This window comes from Notothenia coriiceps, unplaced genomic scaffold (assembly GCF_000735185.1).
Source record: "Notothenia coriiceps isolate Sejong01 unplaced genomic scaffold, NC01 NC01_scaffold00017321, whole genome shotgun sequence".
In the NCBI taxonomy this organism is placed as follows: domain Eukaryota; kingdom Metazoa; phylum Chordata; class Actinopteri; order Perciformes; family Nototheniidae; genus Notothenia; species Notothenia coriiceps.
This window is the reverse complement of record NW_011350022.1, coordinates 121,843-143,823: the sequence shown is the minus strand read 5'-3', so window position 1 is coordinate 143,823 and position 21,981 is coordinate 121,843. Positions and strand designations below refer to the sequence as shown.

The 21,981-nt window shown below is 41.3% G+C and overlaps 1 protein-coding gene across 1 annotated transcript in view; it reads right to left on the bottom strand.

The window, feature by feature from the left end:
- Positions 1 to 1,125: 1,125 nt before the first annotated feature.
- The window catches only part of LOC104950260 (short transient receptor potential channel 7), a 39,470-nt gene continuing 18,614 nt past the window's right edge, over positions 1,126 to 21,981 (bottom strand). The window contains exons 5-11 of the mRNA XM_010776750.1: positions 20,585 to 20,818; positions 19,134 to 19,398; positions 6,881 to 7,076; positions 6,332 to 6,553; positions 2,930 to 3,010; positions 2,066 to 2,141; positions 1,126 to 1,618 (exon numbers count right to left, since the gene is read on the bottom strand). Of these exons, the coding sequence (XP_010775052.1) occupies positions 1,479 to 1,618; positions 2,066 to 2,141; positions 2,930 to 3,010; positions 6,332 to 6,553; positions 6,881 to 7,076; positions 19,134 to 19,398; positions 20,585 to 20,818 (1,214 nt within the window). The 3' untranslated portion in view covers positions 1,126 to 1,478. The remainder of the gene's footprint in view (positions 1,619 to 2,065; positions 2,142 to 2,929; positions 3,011 to 6,331; positions 6,554 to 6,880; positions 7,077 to 19,133; positions 19,399 to 20,584; positions 20,819 to 21,981) is intronic.

The following is a 21,981-nucleotide window of genomic DNA, read 5'->3' as shown; positions in this document are numbered from 1 at the left end:
GCACGGCTGTTTCAAAAGTCTTAAATCCCAGCGCTCTATATCTGCCACATGTCCTCATCTCACAGACGTCTGGTTGGTCTGAAGCAATCAGACGGAGTTGTGTAGTGGTCACTCATGCTTTTTAAAGCTGGACAAAACGTAAAAGTCATGTTGCTTTTTGGTTACCATTTTTAGAAAATAGAGACACTTTGTCCTGCAAAGGCACAACAAAAACAGATTTCTAGTTCCTGTTCAACATTGATATTGGCTTTAAGTTGTTCATGCTACCGTGTAGTTTAGGAGAGTTATCATGTGGAAAATACACATCTGTAAAAACTGTCTGTATTTGCTGTTCACGAAGTACCCACACTTGTATACTTTCTGGAAGCATGTGCATTCTCTACAGTTATAATATTAAACATTTCATTAACCAGGTGAATAAAATATACAGTTCTAACTCAGATTGTATTTGAGGTAAATAAGGTCAAATACATGTTGTCTGGAGTAATTCTAATCCCAACCTTTATTTTTTTGTAACCCTACAAAGTCCTATTTTACTAACATAACATTTATTGGGCGACAGTTCACATAGAGCTGCAATACTCTGAATATTAGGTATAGATATAGATGTTTTCACAACACACTGTGTGTTATAGTGACAAAGCTCACTGCCTGCATTTTAGAGGGAGCTTTAATGACTTTCACATGAGTGCATATAAATGCTACATTGTTTCACCGCTTTTTCCTGAATCATGGGACTCCTGATCAAAGGTTGTGCATCGAGTATGGAAATGCGTTAATTAGATAGCCTGCTGATTAAAACGGAGAACAGTTCCTCGACAGGCGTCACTATGCTGGTCCGGGCAAAGTGAAGACAAAGAAGCAAAGCCAGCCTGTCTGCTGAGAACAAGTGAGAGTGGCACTTCCCCAGATCCTACTTTCTTGTAGCCACTCACCCTCCAGCTCTCTCCCTCTCTCACCCCTTCTCTTCCCTCAGAGTTGGTGATGTGCTGATATCTCTTGGCAGTGGATGGGGCGCTGCCTCAGTCTTCTGCCCTGTGGTGCTTCTTCATATCTCATAGTGCTTGTGCTTTCCTCCTTATTCGCCTCCCTCTACCCCCCCCCGCATCCTGCATGCCTCTGTCTTCTCCTCCTCTCTCACTTCCTGTAGTTGCTGTTTTTAATTAGAATTGAACCGTCAACACATCCCACCTCTGACCGAGTTCACTTCACCTTTGACCCTTTCACCTCACTCGCAGTTGCATCCATCTTCTTTTTCACATTCCTCCCTAATTGGTCGTTGCATATACAAAACCCTTGCCGATTGCTTTCAGTTAGCAACATTTCTCATCATGCCCGGTTTTTTATTTATCTCTTATGCTTTCCTTCCTCTTTCTTCCCTGTCGTGTTCTTAAAATACCTTCGCCGACCTTGCTCTCTGCCCCTGTTTTCACATCTCCCCCCCTCCTTGCCTCTCTTTCTCCTTCCCGCGAGACCTGTCAGTGTCTCATGGTGTTCTGGCCAAACTTGTCGCCAAGTTGTTGGATGAGCAGAGCCAGCTCTCCGGCGGCGTCGGACTTCTCCTCCAGGAGCTCATAACGGAGGCTGGAAATGTCTTGTTTGATCTCCTTCAGCTCGCCTACAACACAGTCACACACGGACACAACAGTGTGAGCAAATACAGACCTGAACGCAAGTTGAAAAAAACATAGAACTGTGCTGTAGCTTCCACGTGTGAGCATGTGCAGACATATACTAAACAGAATACAATGATGTACAATAGACCTCACACACACACACACACACACACACACACACACACACACACACACACACACACACACACACACACACACACACACACACACAACCCCTACCACCACCGAATACAATAACAAAAACATATTTTTATATAACTTTGGTATTGTATTCGGGATTGTGGGCAACGGTATTTCAATCTGCACACAAATTGAAAGATTGACAATAAAGTTGACTTTGACACTTGTCCCTCACGTCTGAAGCGCACACATGCCCTCAGCAAATAATGACACGATGTGAAAGGGCCTTAATGAAGAGCACATTTTACCTTCATTCACTTCGTCGTTCTCTCTGTCCACTTGAGCCTTCAGCACAAAGCGCTTAATCAGGCGCTTCATGATATTCTAAGCAGAGGAGAGGAAAAGAGAACATCATACATAGAGAGCAGGTGATGGGATGATGAAGAAACATGCCTAAGTACACACTCAAAAGGTCATGCAGACAGTGGTAGAGAACAGCTCTTTGTTGGAGACTCTGTGAAATGGGGATTATTGATCTGTAGCCAAAGTCTGTAGCTCCTCAAGCAGTCCATCTCCACAAGTAGGCACTAGGATATAAGTCTGTACATTTCACTACAAATACAAACGTCTGATAAAGTGGCACCAGGATGCTTGGCGTGTGTGTGATCTTGTGTAATTGTCTGATGGATGTTGAAAAAAGAGGAACAGTGGACCAGTGAAGGAAGTTCGATTTCCCTGAGGGAAAAGATGAAGGGCAGACTCAGGAGGAGAGCATGTCTTCCCTCCTCAGTGTGATACTTGGAGTGCTTGCTTTCCATCTCCCTCAAACAGCTCATTAGAGGCTTTTTCAGCCTTGCTACATTGATCTCTGTTTCTCTTTGCCTCTCCTTCACTCTTTATCATTTGTTTCCTTCCTTTCAGTTGATGTGTTTTGTCTACTCTTATAATATGATTTCCTCCCTTTTGTCTCCCTAACTCTCTCACTTATCCTTACCTATGTCTTCAATCTGAGTTTCTCCTAACCTCTTCCACCAATCAAATGTTCTTGCTTCATCTCTCCTCCTGTCATCCTTTTATCCTTTCATTTGTCTATTCTCCTCGTTAATTACTCAGACCTCCTGACTTCCTTCCTCCCAAACTTTGCTCCACATATACTTCCATCCCTATTTTACCTCATATCTGGTCGGGTGTTTTCCAGATTTTCTGGAGATGAACTCTTCTCCGGGGCGGGGATAAGTCCTGAGGGGTTCATCCTGTTGCAAAGGGGAGACACAGACAAAGGTCTAGTCTCAATGTCACATTTCAGGGTTGAATTATGTTTTACAATGAAAGCATTTGAAAAGCGTATCAGAAAAGGCAACACATTGCCAAAACAAAGACGCCACGAGTGTTTGTGCCTAGTGCTCACAGATGTCTTCAAAGAAAATCACTTGACAGGGTAAAACTCTGTTAACTCATTTCTAAATGCCTTTCACGTCCATGACCTTGCTCTGTAGCTTGTGTGTTACTTCAGCGCTGCAGTGTCAAAATGAGTTTTAACTTAAGTGTGGTCACACGCAACCAGCTGCGACTAAAAATGCTCCAAAGCTGCTGAGGCATGACCCTATGTCAACTTAATAGCTGGATTATATGAAAGCTTTACAGTTTAAGCTAACGCTAATTACATAATTCTTAATATTAAAGCAACAGAATTGTTTAAAATTATGAATATACGACATACGGTATATGTAAAAAACATGAAATGTGTTTGAACTTAATCAAAAACAGATGTATTCTTAAATTTGACAGAAGTTTATGCTATAAGATCTCTATCAACCCACACTATGTACAGAGAATCAGTAATGTGGAATATTTGCCATTTATAAGATTTCAAAGGTTTAATGTCATATACACAACTACAGTGACATTGTGTAATGAAAAACTTGGGTCACAGGTTTCTCAACAATGCAATATAAATATATACAAGACATAAAAAAAATAAATAAAAAAAACCCAATAAAAATAGTGCAAGCTCAGGAATCTGATGGCCTGTGGGATGAAACTGTCCCTGACTCTGGTGGGCTTTGTCCCGATGCTGCGATACCGCCTGCCAGACGGCAGCAGACAGAACAATTTGTTGCTTGGGTGATGGGGGTCTTTTGTAATCTTGCGTGCCTTCTTTCTGAGCTGCTGGGTGTAGAGGTTGATGGCAGCTCCGTCCTGGTGATGTGCTGTGCCGTTTTTACCACCATCTGTAGAGTCTTACGTTTGAGGGCGGTGCAACTGCCACACCAGGCCGTGATGTCATCGGTCAGGATACTCTGAAACTCTACAGGTTGAGATGGAGGTTGTTATCCTGGCATCAAGATATCCGGGTTCTGACTTCCTCTCTGAACCCCATCTTTTCGCCGTCAGTGGCCACGCAGTCGTGTGTGAACAGGGAATAGAGGAGAGGGCTGAGCACACAGCCCTGAGGGGCTCCGGTGTTGAGAATCAGGGTGGAGGATGTGATGTTTCCCACCCGCACTACTTAGGGTCTGCCCGAGAGGAAGTCCAGGATCGAATCACAGAGGGCGCTTCTGAAACCGAGGTCCCTGAGCTTGGTGACGAGCTTGGAGGGCACAATGGTGTTGAAAGCTGAACTGTAATCAATGAACAGCATTCTCACATATGTGTTCCTCTGGTCCAAATGGGAGAGGGCAGTGTGGAGGGTGAGGGCGATATCTGTGGCCCTGTTTGCTCTGTAGGAAAACTGCGGGGGTCCAGAGAGTCAGGGAGGGAGGAGGTGAATGGAGTCACCTAAAGGACAGACCCTATTATTTGTTTTATTTACTCATATTTCTCATTTTGCAGGGAAACTCATCTTGTGCCCTCTGAAAGAACACAAATTAACAGAGAGCAACTATTTACGACAAAGAGGGATTCAAATGAACAATTGTATCTAGTCACGGTTTATTATACCACACAACCAGATGGCAAGTACTGTTTCAACTTAATATGAATTTTAGCAACACACCATTCATCCACAAGTTCACCAAAGCCCAATCTAAAAGCTTAAATGTCTTTGTGCGGCGCAGAGAATAAATGTAGTCACTCTCAATAACCTGCTGCCTCCGTTCAACTGAAATTCTATTAATTTGCCTTTGGCAAGATATTAACTACAGTAAATGTACGAAAGACACATTCACTAAACTGCTTGAGCATGCCACTATTGCATACAAGCAAAGACACACAGGTACATGCATACTTACTGGTTTCTGTCACACACACACACACACACACACACACACACACACACACACACACACACACACACACACACACACACACACACACACACACACACACACACACACACACACACACACACACACACACTAATATTAATTGAACAAACGTGGACAACTGATTTATTATCAAACTAACATACCAATGTTAATTAAAAACGATATAACCACAGGCTGAGTCAGAGCCTCTTTTGTATTTCACAAACCATGACTTGGTTATTTTTCTGAACATATGCTGCTTTGAAAATAAGAAAATTAGCTTTTATATTAGCTTTAATTAGATGTATTAATCTTCACAAACAGTGGGTATTCCACATGATAAATAAACATGGACCGAAACACTAAGAGGAAATAATTACTGATTTAGAAAGACCATGCTGTCTTCTCCAGATCTCTCTTGACATTCTCTTCGCTGCACTGTGAGCTTATGTATCGATTGCTCGCCGCACCTGCTTGGCTCTGCAGTTAAACTGTCAGAGCTGCAGAGAACTTCAGGAGCTCAGAGGCAGTGGGGTGTAACCCATCTTGTCCCCATACGGAACCTGCCCAGGCTTTTGAGGAGACGCAGGCAGAGCCAATGGCCTGGCTAATAGCTCAGCCGAGGCGATGGAGCGAGCCATATGAGCCGGGGAATTAGACAGAGGAAATGCCTGCGGACAAGGCCAGTGCCAAGATTGATTTTGTGCTAAATGGCCTATGCTATTTTCTTCACGCAATACTTTCTTTTAATTAAAGGAATTTTATTTTCGATGGACCATCCTTGAGAGGTACTGTAGGACGTGTGAACATGAAAGTTGCATGCAGTGGGAATGTCGTTTATCTCCTGGGTCTTATCCTTTGCCCCTTTTCTAATTACAGCAGTTCTTTAACTGAATCCTCATGGAGTTAAAATGATAACATTAAACTAGGAAAGAGCCTGCACAAGAGGAATATCTGGAGGGGAATAACCCTCCTGGTAATCAGTATGTCAGTGTGCTGATTCTAACTTTCTTATTCTGTGTAAACTGGCAAGAATTAAAAAGTAAAATGTTGTAATTGGCTTGTAATTATTGGCTCCCACAACACTTCCTCAGAAACGGAGGAATAGTTGACTCAAAGCACTTAGAGAGATAATAATAATGACATGAAGAAAAACACTATCATTAAGTTACCACAGCGACTTCATTTGGAAAATCATTAGTTATCACATTTTGGAATATAGTCTCAACCCATCAGTTGTTCCCTGTCATATTGGGAAATGTATTCAAAATATTATTGGGTTTCTTTCTGCAATCCGTCATGAGATGAGGAATCAAACAGCGGACTGACCTTAGCCTGGGAGTTGAGCATGCCCAGCTCCAGCTCGTTGTTATGGCGACGGCTGTTGGCCTTGCAGAGGTGTATCAGGCAGGACTTGATGCGAAGGACCATGTAGTAGAAAGACTTTGGGCTGGGGACCAGGTTGAAGGGAGCGGGCAGCGTTCGGCCCTCGTCAAAGTAGGAGATCCACAACTTTGCTCGGGCAAACTTCCACTCCACGTCAGCATCCTCCTGCAGAGACAGAGACAGTATTAGAAATGAGCAGAGCTTTTGAAGACTTACAGGAACACACCAGATTGTAGAAAAAGTGACCTATTTATTACTTCTAGTTGTTAGATGATTCAGTTTTGTTGTGACTACCTCCCAGTGTGGCTCCAGCTTTCATTTTGTATTCTGTGCCTTTTTTGGTTTTCAGTGTATTGATTCTGTAAGGATGGTGGTATTTCCACTCACTCTCTAATTCTCCTGCAGGCTCAGAGGTGATCATACAATGATTCGTATTGACTTGTTGACAACATCATACCCTTTCCGAATCGACTAACCATCTTATTTATGTACCTCTATCTCCTGGTAGGAGTTGTTGATCATAGCAATGAGCATGTTGAGAAGGACGACCACCATCGTCACATTGTAGACTCCGTACAGCACGTAGCCGATGTTCTCTATGAACTTGTGATCGTACTTCAGAACCACTGAGATCACTTCAGACAGCCCGAAAATCGACCAGAAAAGAGTCTTAAAACTCTCCTCCACCCTGCAACGTAAGAGAGAGAAAGATGTGGCAGAAACAACATAGAACATGACAGTGAATAAATACACATAAAAGCCCACGTGTTAGCGGTTAATTGCTCTCTCAGTCAGACACATGAACATACACAAACACAAAAAGCCTTTTATTGTGGTGCAGTTTATGGGGTAGCACTGATGAAATAGCTGATGAGTCATGTCCAATTTGAACACATTATCCCTTTTATCCCTCTTACACACAAACACACAGAGACATGGTTGACTTGAAATCTGAAAAGATAGGAAATGACTCGACTTCATTATTTAAGACACCATTTGGTTTAAAGAGGTTAGTTCATTAAGCATGTAGCCTTGTCTCGTGTTGAACTAGAATGTCACCGCTGTTAATGGAAAAACAAAACATGTTGGTATTTCTGGTACTTAATTTATCCATGTAAACCTTAATGTCAATTGTGAAAAGTCCTTTTTGGGAGTAAAAGATGAATGGAGACAGATTTCAACCCATGAAACTCATTCATAATAAGACATTAAAGGTGGGGTAGGTAATTTTGGAGAAACCAGCTCGAGGGCGCTAGAATTTGAAAATACACAGCCGGAAAAAATCTGCCACTTCCTTACAGAGCCCCTCCTCCAACACACACGAACGCGCACATGACCAATGAGGGCACGAGCTGAGTTTGTGCACAGATGGAAGGCTGACAGGCAGGTAGGCCATCCAGTTATTTTAGCCGGGTCGGCTAAAATGATTGGTCGTGCTTTTTACAGCGCTACGGCTTCCACAGATGACATTTTTCTTATGGATTTTTTGTCAAAGCACTTCAGATAATCATTGCTATCGGGATGTTAAGAGCCTTCCATGGAATATAACACAAAGTGTATCTCGAGCCGGTTTCTCAAACTTACCTACCCCACCTTTAAAAATGTTGCATACATTTACATGTTTTTTTTCTTTTCCTCCTGGCAATTACATATGAGAATAAAACTCTGAAAAATGTTGTTTCATTTAGAAAATGAAGTCTCCCTGGAGGACAACAGTAAAGTCACTGCTCAGCCTGACACCGACCCAAGGTGAAACTACATAAAGCTGGAAGACCTGTCAACATTGACATTCAGGTACATGTCTGTCTTTAAATATTCCATGAGTGGAAGGCATGGGCCTGAAATGACAGCGGGGTGGCTTAGTAGGGAGGAAGAATCCGCCTGGGTGGATTGCTTAAGGGGCTGGAGATGGAAGGAGGCTGTGGGGAGCGAACATCTATAGGCTCCTGGTGTGAGTTGGTGTGTGTCTTTCAACTTAACTTCTTTCAAAGAGAAACAGCATTGACAGGCAGAGAGCTGGGTGAAGGTGCAGCGAGAAATACAACCTCACATGCAAAAAAGACACAACACACACTAGGTACAGACCCTCACCTCCTTACAAAAACACATGAAAACAGAAATGATTCTTGTTACTTCAGCTTTAACCTTTCAGGCAGAAAGCCAAACACACTCTTTAACGTTTTAGACTAGACCTGTTTGTGTGTCAGCTGCAGAGCATCCAAAAATATGCGGTGCCTTTATACACATGTACTTGAAAAATGCATTGCTTTCTAAAAAAATCATTCAATGCTTTTCCCAACTACGCACACACAGGTCAAACTATGTAATTATTACTTTGATAATGAAAACCCATTAGCTGCCTTTTCTTCCCACCAGATTTAGAATAGAACAACCTGATTCATTCTTGTTGCTCTTTAGAAACACTTGACTCCCTGCATCGCGCTGGCCTTGCTTTACCTGCAGACAGTATTCTCTGTGCGTCCCTGAACTTCAGCTGAGTGGCATGATTAACGGTCTGTACGTACCATGTATAACTGCTTTCAACCCTCGAACACATATTCTCCCATGAAAAGGACATCTCCATGTTCTTCATTTAGAAAATCTGCTCACCTTATAATATGAAAGTATTAAAGTAGCAAGATAGTATGCCCACTTTGGATACATGGGGTTATACCCAGAGCTTTGAACATTTGCTGAATGTTGAACATACAAAAAGTTAACTTTCTACTATAAATCAGTAACTATTTAGACCAGTGGTTCCCAACCTTTTTCAACTCAGGGCCCACTTTAGAATCTACATTTTTTTCGCGGCCCACATTCAACCATAAACAATACGGAGGCTACATAAAGTTTTGATTGGTCAATTCAGAATATGTGACACGTTTTTAATCCAGTAGAACAGACCGCTGTCAAGGACTGTAATGACCTTTGCTAAAGAGGATCAAGAAAGGGAAAGGAAAAGAGGTTCAAATAAAAAAAAGAACTTTAATAATGGAATGTTTCCACACAAATCATAATGTTTTGCAAATTATTTGGCGGTCCACTTGCAATGTGTTCGCGGCCCATTAGGGGGCCACGGCCCACAGGTTGGGAACCGCTGATTTTACCATCAGACTCAAAAGCCTTGAAACGTTATGTTCCCAATCATTGTCTTACTATGAGGGTCATGTATATTGAAACAACTCAACACTCAAACTCCCGACACCAAGATGAACGGCCCTCATCCCTATTATCCCTGAACCCGCACTTTGCTGAAAGCAAGTACATGAGCCAGTTTTCCAGAGTAAGATATACAAAGAAATATATATATAAATAAGTACAACAAGGCATTCAATTAACTGCTCCAACAAGTGTTTTAAACTGATATTTTTAACATTTATTTTCCGAACTAGAATGACAGTTGTTAAGAAACCACCTCATCATGTTAAAATGGATGCAGAGGCATGCACATTACAGTGACTTTCAACACTGGAGGCTTGTTCACACAGGAACACATTCACAAGTGTTAATAGTAGTTCTTCTTTTTGTTGTTCTTAAAAATGGTCCAGGCGACAGACCATTGCTGAGAAACTAGCAGCGACCAAAAGCTGATATCAACAATACCGTTTCCTCACTCAATATTCACATCACACACATCCAGCAGCCTGTCATGCAATCAGGAGAGCTGAGGGTGGGGGTTTTGGTTGCCTTGCCTTGAAAAGCTGTTATTTTGAGCCTTCCTTCCTTAAATAATGTCTTGTCTCTTATCTGAAGCCTCTCTTAAAAGATACATTTGATTTCCTGTGGCCTTGAAAAATGAAACAAAACAAAAAGGGGGGGAAATTATCTGGTCTCTATTACCATCTATCCAAATTATCTTTTAAATCAAATCATTCTGTCTCCCAGCTCTCCTTCCTACCCGTATGAGTGCCCACCCAATTTACATTTTTATGTTCACAAAAAAAAGAAGTGAGAGTAGATAATGATGGAGGGCTTGGTTCCAGGCAACATTAATGTTCCATTAAACCAGACACTGGCAGGGACCAACGCTGACACACAATTAAAATTATACACTCACCACTCCGCTGGCTATTTATACCCACTGTTCATCTGGTGGCTTTGGCAGATCCGAAGTATTATAATAATTCAACATTTGTTTTATGTGTTAGCAGCTTTAATTCAAGTTAACTCTCTTTACAGCACCAGCAAAGTCAACTATGTTCTTATAGAGCAAAAAAAGATCCATGATTTACGAAAAGAAAGAGATATCTGTTTTTCCAGATGAACTATTCCATTTGGAAACAGAAGGTCTTCCTCCCCTCTGGATAATGCTGATGTATGAGCAGCCGGCGCTGTTTTGCACCATCATTTGTTTTTGCTCACCTTGTTTTCGGCTTATTTCATTCACCTAAATGTGTTTGAGAGGCCTCTCGGGGAGGGAGTGCAATTATACAAAATGTAAAACTCATCCTTGGAGATCAGAAACATTGATTAATTTTAATTTGTCTTTTGCTAATGTGAGCCTAGGTACTGGACATGTTTGTATTATGCAATAACCTGTAAGTGAGATGAATGAGATACTGGATGCACTGGATAATGGGAGATTTCTTTTACAATGTAAGCATGAGATTATTTCATTTTAAACTTGTGTGTGTGTGTGTGTGTGTGTGTGTGTGTGTGTGTGTGTGTGTGTGTGTGTGTGTGTGTGTGTGTGTGTGTGTGTGTGTGATAGAGAAACAAAAGAGGGAGAAGGAAAAAAGTTGAAATCCAATGTGTGTGTCTTAAGGCGGGCGTGTTTATGAGTGTGTGCATTTTAATGTGACAGGCAGCGGGACACATAAGGAGGCGGTAAAAGAGAGAGATGTAAAAGGAGGCTGTTTTGGTGTGTGTCTTTAGGCAAGTTGTGAGAGAAATCTTATTAAGCAGGGAATACAACTGCACAAGAGGAGTAATTAGGAGTGTTTTGATACTAAATCATGCACGTCATCAACTTTTTTTAAGTTGCCTGCTCCGCGGTGTCAGTCTGTCTTTATTCTATGCGAGTCTCTTGTCTTCAATCTTTTAAAGTTAAAGTTGTGATTTTTTCTTTTTGGATACTATTATGTGTGATATCAGCCAGTCACACTGAGGCCCTGAAGAAAAGCAGATGTGAGGGGGGGGGACAGGCCAACAACAGCAGTGGTCCAAAATACAGCTTGGCTAGGATTGTTCTACTTGATAAAGTAGTGTGAGTTCCACAGTATAGCAGTACAGCCGCGCCCCCCCTCCCAATCAGTATTGCTATTATTGTTGTTGTTGTTGCTATAATGCAGGGTGATTCAATTGCATTTCAAAGAGGTCCAGTGAGAGAACATGTCATTAAATGCTCTGTTTTCGCTGTCTACCTTTCTCTTTTTTGAGCACGCCATTTTAAGTTACTCCGACGGTTTCTCTCTTCTTGTCTCGTCTCTGTGTGTTTGAATCTATCGTGCTGACTCACTGACTGCACCCATTTGATTGGCTGAGTAGTGTCATCTCCTTAAAACATTAAACAATAACTTTAAAAAAAAATGTTATCTTTATGTTTTAAACATTTTTTTAAAACATTTTTAACATTTTCAACACCGTGGATAAATCATTATATGCTCCTGGCAACACACTGAACGTCAACTTTGCCTCCTTATTACACTCACCCCTACTTTAGTGGGAACAATGAGTCTGCGTCTTTGATGCGCACAGGCGGATGATGCGGGGATGCAATGTGGACAGGAATAAACCCAGATCATCCTCTGGCTGCAGCCTTGACCGGTACTTGCTTTTGATCAAAGTCAATGCGGAAAACCCGCACTCACACAGGTAGGTGGAGAGGCAGGGGACTCGGTCTCCACAGACAGCCACACGTTTTCTGCCGGCCTCACACTTTGAAAACCGCTACACTACAGCATATACAGTAAGGCCAAAACGTATGTATTCTTAAATAAGTGCTTAGTCCAAAACCTTGTGCTGCAACCATTTGGCAACAAAGGTGCTCCACAAATATTATTACTTTATTTTCATAGGAATTGAATGGATCCATATTGTACTTGCTTTCCATTAAAGATATTTGATTTGAGTTTAGATACTGAAGCTGATGATTCAGAATAAGAAAACAAAATATAATCAACAGATTATCGTATCTTAAAACCAAATTAAAACAATCTACTCTGAGCCAGGGGAAGAAAGAGTGCTAAATCTGGCAGAGCTGGCGTTACTGTAGCAAGATTTAGCAGGAAATTGAATGCTTGACATTTGTCATGATAATGAAATGATGTATTGAAAAATACTGAAAAATGGCACAAATCCTGAAGCTACTGTCCAAGCACTGAGCCCATATTGGTGACAGTAAATGAATGCACTTTCCCCCTGTTATCTGCTCTTATCTCCATCTGTCTCGCCTTGATTGTAATTGTGCCTCCTCTCCTCATTTTGACATTCAGATGTGCCTGACTGGAAAAGGCTGAGCCCGACACCTTCAGAGCTAATGAATTCTCTCCTTTGTTCACTTTGAGTTACTCTATCCGTCACTTTAGACTCAACAACACACACTCTTTGTTTTGTAATCTTCCTCTCAGTCTTCGCTTCCACTTTAACTTCATATTTAAGTCTGAATCTTCATCGCTGCATTCCTGTGGCCCATCATTTATCCTCTCCTCTTTGGTCTGTATTAGCATCACTGTTCTCTCTCTGTCTCTCTCCATTCACATTGCATTACACTGCGTTGTCCTTGGCTTGAACCTGATATACCTACTGTCTACCCAGCATTGTCTCAGTGCTCAAATCGTGTCTTTCAAATCACAAACATGAATGTATTAGTGCCAAGAAAACATCTTAATTTCTCTAACAACTTCAACCAAAATAACATAAAATAAAACATAGACAGCAGTTAAGAGGAAACATAATTAACAGCTGGAAAGAACACAACTCACGGATTATGCATACTTGACACATTATCAGAGTTATTTGCTAATTCCTACCATCTTTCAAATGGTTACATGTAAAATGTGTGCAGTCTAAATCTGTGCTGAGCCTAAGTCTGCCTGACCTTCTCTCATCATCCTCTCTCCTTCCTTTCTCCCTTCTTTGTCTCTGCATTCTGGCTGGTCTCCCATATTTTGCCTGAACAAACACCTGAACCAGAAACACCCTCCCCTGCATAAACACATCGCTCCCTGTGGTCCTCTTTTCCTCCCTCATTCCCTCCATCCTCCTATAATCCCGATTGACTTTATCTTCCTTACTTGCTATTGCAGTGCTTGTAGCTGTTCCTTTGATTGTACTACATTTATTTAGTATTATGTCCGGTTTCACTTCACCTACATTTTCTCAAGGTCCTTGACACCCCACTATGTCTTTTTCTTTTTTCTCTGCCCCAAAATCTGCCCAGCTTCTACCACTGACTATTTCAAAACACAGCTTTTTATTTTAACTATCCTTATTTTCTCCCCTGTCCTCTCCCTCTCCATCTGTCTCTCTGGGCGATGTTGTCATGCATTGTTGGCCTAAACATAGACAGGTCCACTTCTGTCCAAATGAAAACCCTGATAAGCGTGTGAAAATTGATCTGTACATAAATGTTTTGTACGTCTACCCGAGCATCTGTTAGAGCTTATGCAAGAACAAACAGTGGGACAAAGGATGTGCGTACGTGTGTGCCCCTTGTCTGTGTCACTGCTTAAGTGTGTTTGCACGTTAATGCGTGGGCACTCAACAAAGGCCATGTGGCGTGTGTTGCTTTTTTTAAAGTGTGTGAGTCAGAGAGCTGTCTGAGTCTTTGCGCCCTGGGGATTGGGTTTGTGTGGCTATTACTGCTCAGTCTTCATTAAGCCCCATCCAGCTGTGCAAGTATGTGTATATGTGTGCGAGTTATATCTTGTGTGAGCGAGCCTAAGTATGAGAGAGGGAGTTCTATCCTCTTCCTCGATCCTTCACCGTACCCCCCCCCCGTCCCCGTCCCCTCACATCTCTCCCTCGGTCCATCAGCCCGAGTGGCTCCTCCTAGGCTATCATTAATTCCTACACCTGGCTCCCTCCTCATCCTCCTCTATGAGAGCCATAATATCAGCCCTTTCTTCTGTCCTCCATAAAACATGCCCTGTCAGATAGTTAAAGTCACACAGCCCACACACACAGACACACACACACACACACAGAACTCAGCACAAGCACACACACTTACAGCCACACAGGCTAATGTTTGGAGAAAAAAATCGATGGACTGGAGATTCGGCTTCTGCAAATTCCCAATTTATGTACATCATACAGCAGGCAATACTATTCTCAATAGCTATTTTGAACAATGTCACTCCTACAAATTAAATGAGTGTAACGTAAAAATAAACATGCATAAACCAAACAGGGACACACAATTGCATCACAGTGCACAGACTTTCCCACACACTTATTGGACAAGAGGGTTGACTACATTTACACAAAAACGAAATGAAAATAAATGCGATACCGCCTCTCATCAAGGTTCAGTCAAGTCTTTTGCTCTGTAACCACTTTACAGACAGGTCTGGCTTTAGAGCCACACTGACCCCTGCTGGCCAGACTCACAACAACAACACAATCTGAGGGGCTTTCGGTCATGCTCGAACCATCTCTGTCTCTATGCAGCTCAGTAAACAAATTGAAAAACTGTCAGAGGAACACCAGCGTGGCTCATTTAGATGCAGGGACATGTTCTTGCCTAAAAAACTACTCTGACAAAGAATGCAGCCAAGGTTGTATGACTATAAATAGGCTATATTTGATATAATTTTTGTAACAGCTGTTCTAATGCTGATTTTTGAAACCAGCCTTGATGTGGAGTTCTGAAGCAGAGAGCAGAAGTGATAAGGGGACAACGTACAAAGCTGAATTCATGATGGAAATGACTGTGTGATGAAGAAGATAAGGCACTTCTTATGCCGGGCCTGGGGTCTTTTCTGTACATGTCCTTTTACTTTTTGACAAGTTTTCATTTTGTCTGATTCTCGGGTTGTGATCACAATCTGTCTGATTTTCTATTTCAACGCCATTAATCTCTGTTTCTTACTGTCTTTCTGTAAGTTAACTCCGTCTCATGCTCTGTCTGTCCGCTCATCAGGTTTCCTGGATCCCTGGCTCAATGTGGGCAGCCGAGCAGAACTCACAGCTTAAGATCCCTGTGCTGCCGCCCAGCAGAGGAACTACTGTATATGCAACCCAGTCTCACGGCATTTACACGGCGTGTTATAATCACGAAATTAATTTAATCTGTTGATTCGTGTCCACCAACACGATTTTTTCGTGTCACACAGAACGATTTAAAAGCAATGTATTTCTATTGGTAGTATATTTGTCCCTGCACCACGTCTTTTTTTCCGGTCGGGTCTTGAGTAGAGGCTGTGTGGTTCATAAAAACATTTTCTTACTCAATATCTTACCCTAAGCCTAACCCCATCCCTTTTATTTTAAATTGTATAATGTCGGAGGTTTTTTTGCCGTCCGCGAGGAAAATAAATGGGGCTCAGAGCCTCAGAATTCTGAAATCTATATATTTTTTTTATTTTTTTATCTGTTTTTCCTTCTAATTTGTTATCATTTACATTGCTTTTAAAATCGTTCTGTGTGACACGAAAAAAATGGCAAAATCGTGTTGGTGAACACGAATCAATAGATTAATTTTGTGATTATAACACGAAATGCTGTGAGACTGTGTTGGTATATACACAGCAGAGGATCATGGTCAAAGTAAAGAGTCCTCACAGTAGAAGTCCAATAACACCTTTTACGACCAGAGATTTTTCTGTATCTAGGGGTAAATGTTTAGCAGCTCATAAACATGGAAATTGCTCCCAGGCGTCACATACCTCCAAGGTTATGGAATATGTAAGGATACACATCTGGTGCGTTTAAATAAAACAGCTGAGGCTGCAGGACTATAATATAGAATTGTATTTTTTTTATTGCATCTGGTCTTTGACCCCATCTACTTTTATGTAGCATATGAACTGTAAGTGTGATATACTACACATTCTCGTTTCCAAGATGTAACACTGTTTATAGACTAAGTTTAGTTGTTCGCATGCTAAAGAGAAACGCCACGGTATGAAGGAGACATAAAGACCACAGCACAGGCAGGTGCATAACCACATTCAAATAATGGGCAGGCAGACAGATGGACAGGCAAGCAGTTAGGCCCGGGAATGTCTGATAAGAAAAAGGCATCACATTTACTACAAAGCTTTCCAAAACAACTAGAGACATAAAAACGATGGCAATGCTCCCTGGTCATTTTGACTCCATCTTATTTAATCATTTAGTTTGGTTCTATTGTGGATGGGAAACGTAGATTAAACACAAACAACTGAACCAGTAAATCATTATAAAAGGCAGTTCTCAGTCATAAAGCAAGCATCAGACTCCTGTGAGGTTTACTGGGAGGACTCCAAACCAAAAACAGCAAACAAGCCAACGGCAGAAGGTTTATGCTTATGAGGAGACAGATGTTGACTCCTGGAGGCGGTTTGTCATGGTTGGAAAGCCTGTTAATACAAAACTATCTGAGGACAAGAATTCAAGTCATACTTGTGTTCTTCACTGATATAAAATACATGTAATGTAAATTATGCAAATCAGCATGATGATCATGCTCCACTAAATGTACAAGTTGGTTGAGAATCTGTCCATCGCTCTAACATGGTGGGGGACGTGTTACCATAATAAACCCTAACGTTTGATGATTAACATATTAGAGTAACAACTTAATTAACATGAACAAGTGAAAAAGAGAACAGTATGACAACGTTAATACAGACCAATGCTTTGCTCTATTGGATTAAACCAAAATTGTGTAATGTCATCTGTCTAAATCTGTAGATGTCTTCCTCTGAGAAGACTAATAATGATAAGGGAGACACCTCCGAGAGGGTTTTCAATTTGAGATGAATGATGATAAACTGCTGAAAGACTTTGTCAGCAGCCAAAAATGGAAAGCTTTCCAACATACATCAGACTGTGTCAGAGAATGATCCATCACATCACTGCAGTTCATGTGAAAAACAAAGAAACAAGGATAAGCTAAAATGAATGAAGAAGGGAGAGGCAGTGATATTCAGATGGATGTGTTGTGTGACATTTTGGATAGGTTTGTTTTTTTACAAGCAGGTTGATATACGACACGACAACTTGTCAGTAAACATGCAGCAGTTAAATTCATAGAACGAACTTTGAATTTCTCGCTGCTGATGTTAATGTTAAAGTAGAAGTAAAAGAGCATATTCAAGGCGCTGTATGGCACTGCAGCCTATAGATACATAGTGAATCCTCAGTTCAATGTGAAATTGACTATTTGATTAAAATGAAGGTAATTTAGGAGTAATGAGAGCTATGAATACTCTCTTTTCCATTGGAAGTTTTCCAGACTGGATTTTGTTCTCTCAATAATTATGTTGTATGGGAAGTGAACATTGTATAAGGATAGACTTGGAAAAATGTGACCCTATTCAGGAAGGTCTACTAAAGTGCTGAATGAAGTCTGTGTTAACAGTTAGAATATGAAATCTTGTTGAGCTTTACAGAACTTCTCTTAGCATCTCCCACACGTGACTGCTTTGAATGAGCCTGAGCCAGTGACATCCGGTCGCGGATACTGTCTCCATGGGGCTCACTGTGGCCTTGGCAATCATCAACTTTCCTTTGACACTAGTCAGCAGTCAGGCCAGATGGTCGACTTTTGTCTTTTGGTACAATGGGCTCCATCATATCACTGTCGACGACTTTGGTGGCGTGTTAAATCCTGTTTCAGATCCGATTAAGTTCACTGACTGTAGCCCAGCTCTTTAGTTCTCAGAGAAACTTACCAAATAGTTTGGACTGGCATCAAAACTTTGACACAGCGTCCCAAAGCTCCTTTTGCTCTTTGGGTTCATTAACATCTATATCGATCTAAAAGGAAATGGATTTTTAAAAACTCAATAGGCCAAGATGATTTGCTTCCTCATTACAGGATGTCAAATAAAGATGTTTCTAATCAAAGACTAGGCATTTAACCAAACCAAAATTGATTAATTTTTCCCAAAGCTCAGACAGATTATCCCATTGACACTTTTCACTAACACTTCCCGCCTCTCTTATTATAAAAGATACAGTTAGAAATGGTTGCTTCTTCATGTCGGAGTTAGAGCAGAGTAGATCTCTCTTCAAAGGTAAAAGAAACAAAGAATGTTGCAGGGGAAACGCTACATTTTCTACCCATTACTTTGTTAAAGCTGTGAGCTAGAAACACAACTCACCAGTATTCCCAATCACCGTATTGGAGCTATTTAACCAAAAGAATAATTGCCTTCACAAAGCGAGATTAAAGTTCGATCTCTGTGGATTCAATACTCCCAGGAAACAGTCTGAAAGGAGCAAATCTGACCATTTCTATTGATCTCGCAATTACATTAGCAAGGAAACCAAATGAAGACACTTTGAATAAGATTGTATATTGATTGACTGTATATGAGACACAGTTCTTGTATAAAACAATTAAAGTGAGGCCATCATGTAGTTACACTATATGTTTCCCTTTTCTAAGTTAATTAAGATGTTTGTAAGATAGTTAAAGATGATACAGACATGAGGATGTAAACACAACCATCATCTAATTACACAGTCACACACATTTGCCAAAACACTCCCGCAGCCAGCCTACCAGGGACTGCAGATGAAAATTATGGATTTATGGGAATGAATGTGGATGTTTCCTTCTTAAATGAATACATATATCAAAATAACTCACGTGGTGAAGGCAGGATTGTACTTGGCTCCCAGGTAGTACGAGTAAAGGTTGAACATGCCGATCATAAAGGCCACAAACACCATGATGAAGATGACCATGAACTTGAAGATATCTTTGACTGTGCGCCCGAGTGAGATCTGCAGAGGGCCGAAGCTCTCGTTGGCTGGCAGGATGTAGGCGATGCGTGAGAAACTCAGAACCACAGCGATGGCGTACAGGCCTTCTGAGATGATCTGGGGGTCTGAGGGGCGCCACTTGTTCCTGGCTGGAGGAGAAGACAGAAGGAGGACAAGCAGCAGAAAGCTGTTAACATTTCATCTGAACAAGCTACCCAATAATACAACCGGGATTGTTGAGTGATTCTCTGATTTTGAGGGAAACTTGTTACATTGGAAATAGGTCCTTGGATTTGATCTAGCTCACATTTCACACTAAATACAATCTGATGCATCTGGTATGCAAGTTCAGCTTCAAAATGCACGTTCTTAGAAAGCATAATCTTGATTTTTAACAACATGTGCTTTGATGGGAGAAAGGGTACATTAAGGAGATGGATTAAGTGAGGATGGAAGAGGATGAGGGAGAAGGAAGGCCAGATTATGAGACAAATGGACAGCAAAGAGAAAGGATAAAAAAGTGCAACAGGAGAATAAAGGACATAGGTATGGAAGCTAGAGAGGAAAAGTCAGACATTTAAATGGAGAGGATAATTGAACTACCGTAGATACATAAAGGAAAAATCAAGCAAGGACATAGACAGAGAAAAATAAAGTACAAAAAAATCACTGTTAAATCATTGACAATCTATGAAAAAGAATACATGAATGTAACACAATGTGTGCACAGTGCAGATAAAGGGAAGTAGTGAGAACAGCTCAGCAGTCAGATGGACTTAAAATTGACACAAGATTTAAATCTATTTACTAACGTGTCATGACCGAGTCAGACCACCAGATGACAGCACTGATGAAGGTTACCTTGGTAAGCTCATAAGAAGAGTACAGCTCAGTAACCTGCAGCAGGTTTTAATAAATTGTTTTTGGTCTGGAAGTGAAGTAAAAGTTTATAATTTTCTTGAACTATGAGTTTACCGAATAAAATATTATGAAATTCTAGAAACCATTCGAAAAAGAGAGCAGGGAAGGTAGATATGAATCATTGTCTGAGGTACTTATTTTGAATCACCTTATCAGATGACAGATTTACCAAAACAATGATTCAAGAAACTCATAAATCACATTTCATTATGTGGTGTCAAAGTAGCCTTTTTCCTGTGAAAAAGATATGATTCTTTCAGATTAAAAAATGATTTTTACTGTTATGATTAATGGCAGTCACAAGATCTACGAAAACAATAAAAGTGCGCCAAACCAGATACATTGGTAACGTAAAAAACTAACTTCCAAAACACTTTCAAAACCTTTAATCTTATTCCTGGAATAAATGCTCACCGAAAGTAAAGTAGGCGACTTCCTCAGGTAGAGAGGCGGTGCTGATGTCTTCGTCTGGAACGTGCAGGTCCACATACTGCTGGGCTTTGGTCGCCTTCACGAACGCCATGAAGCGTGCTGTGTAGGAGGCCACAAAGATGGACAACATGCCAAAATCCAGGACGTTCCACAGGTGCATGATGTACTCTCTGGGCCCGTCAGTCCAGATCTCCTTGCATTCTGACCAAATCATACCTTGAGAGGGAGAAAGTACAAACAAACATATGGATACAGCGTGAAAAGATGGAATATAGACGTAGGATAGATACACATAACATGGAGGCTTTCACAGGCACTCAAACAAATCTACACAGTTGTTGTCCACAAAGCTTATCACTTATACCATTAATGTATCACCACTTATAGCTCAGGTGCAGAGATGGGGTCGTTACTAAAAAAATGTAATATATTACATAATACTTTTTTTTTTTTAAAGTAATCTATTACACTACTTCGTTACTTTCTCCATAAAGTAACTCGTTACTTTACTCGCCGAGCACGTACGAACTGCGCATGCGTGAGTGGCAATAACTCTCCTTGCAGGCGGCGGTAGTGTGTATTCGTCATTCAAAACAGGCAACAACCGGAAGACAGAGAAGAAGAACGGACTACGTGCTATAAACAAACAACAAATAGCGTGTGCTTCACCTTAGCATGTGTTCTCTGCAGGTGTTTGTTGAGGTTTGACGTGGTGTTTACAGCAGTGGATAACAGCTTCTGGCCTGGACACAGTTTGCACATCACCGTAACATTCCTGTCTATTATTCGGACGAACTCAAAATAATGGGCATACCTCCACCCCTCGAAAGTTATCGCTGACTCAGCCATGTTTATGCAGCACTGCACGTGGAGATGTGGACGCGCAAGTCGCGCAGATTACGTACATATAAACCTGCGGCGGAAAACCCTCTTGTCTGTCAGTGTGATTATGACTGATTTTAGTAAGTAACGAAGTAACGCGTGTCGGGGCAATGTTAGTAACTGTAGTGTGATTACTGAATTATAAAAGTAGCGCGTTCATACTTGTCAACCCTCCCGATTTTCGCGGGAGACTCCCGATTTCATTGCCTTCTCCCGGTTTCCTCCCGGGGTCATATTTCTCCCGATTTCTGACAAAATCAGGGCAGGAACTACCGTCGTATACACACCCCCGACCTGGACATAAAATGTCCTTTTCCTGACACTCGTCGTCTCTCATCTAAATCAACAGCTAAAAGAACAAGACAAAAGACACTTATAGACGGAGTGGGAGAGTCTGAAACTCAAACGGCGCGCGCGATGATTCTCCTTCACAAATGGTACCTTCGGTTTGGTTACCACATCGACATAATATTTCACGGCTCACCTTTGCAGGCAAC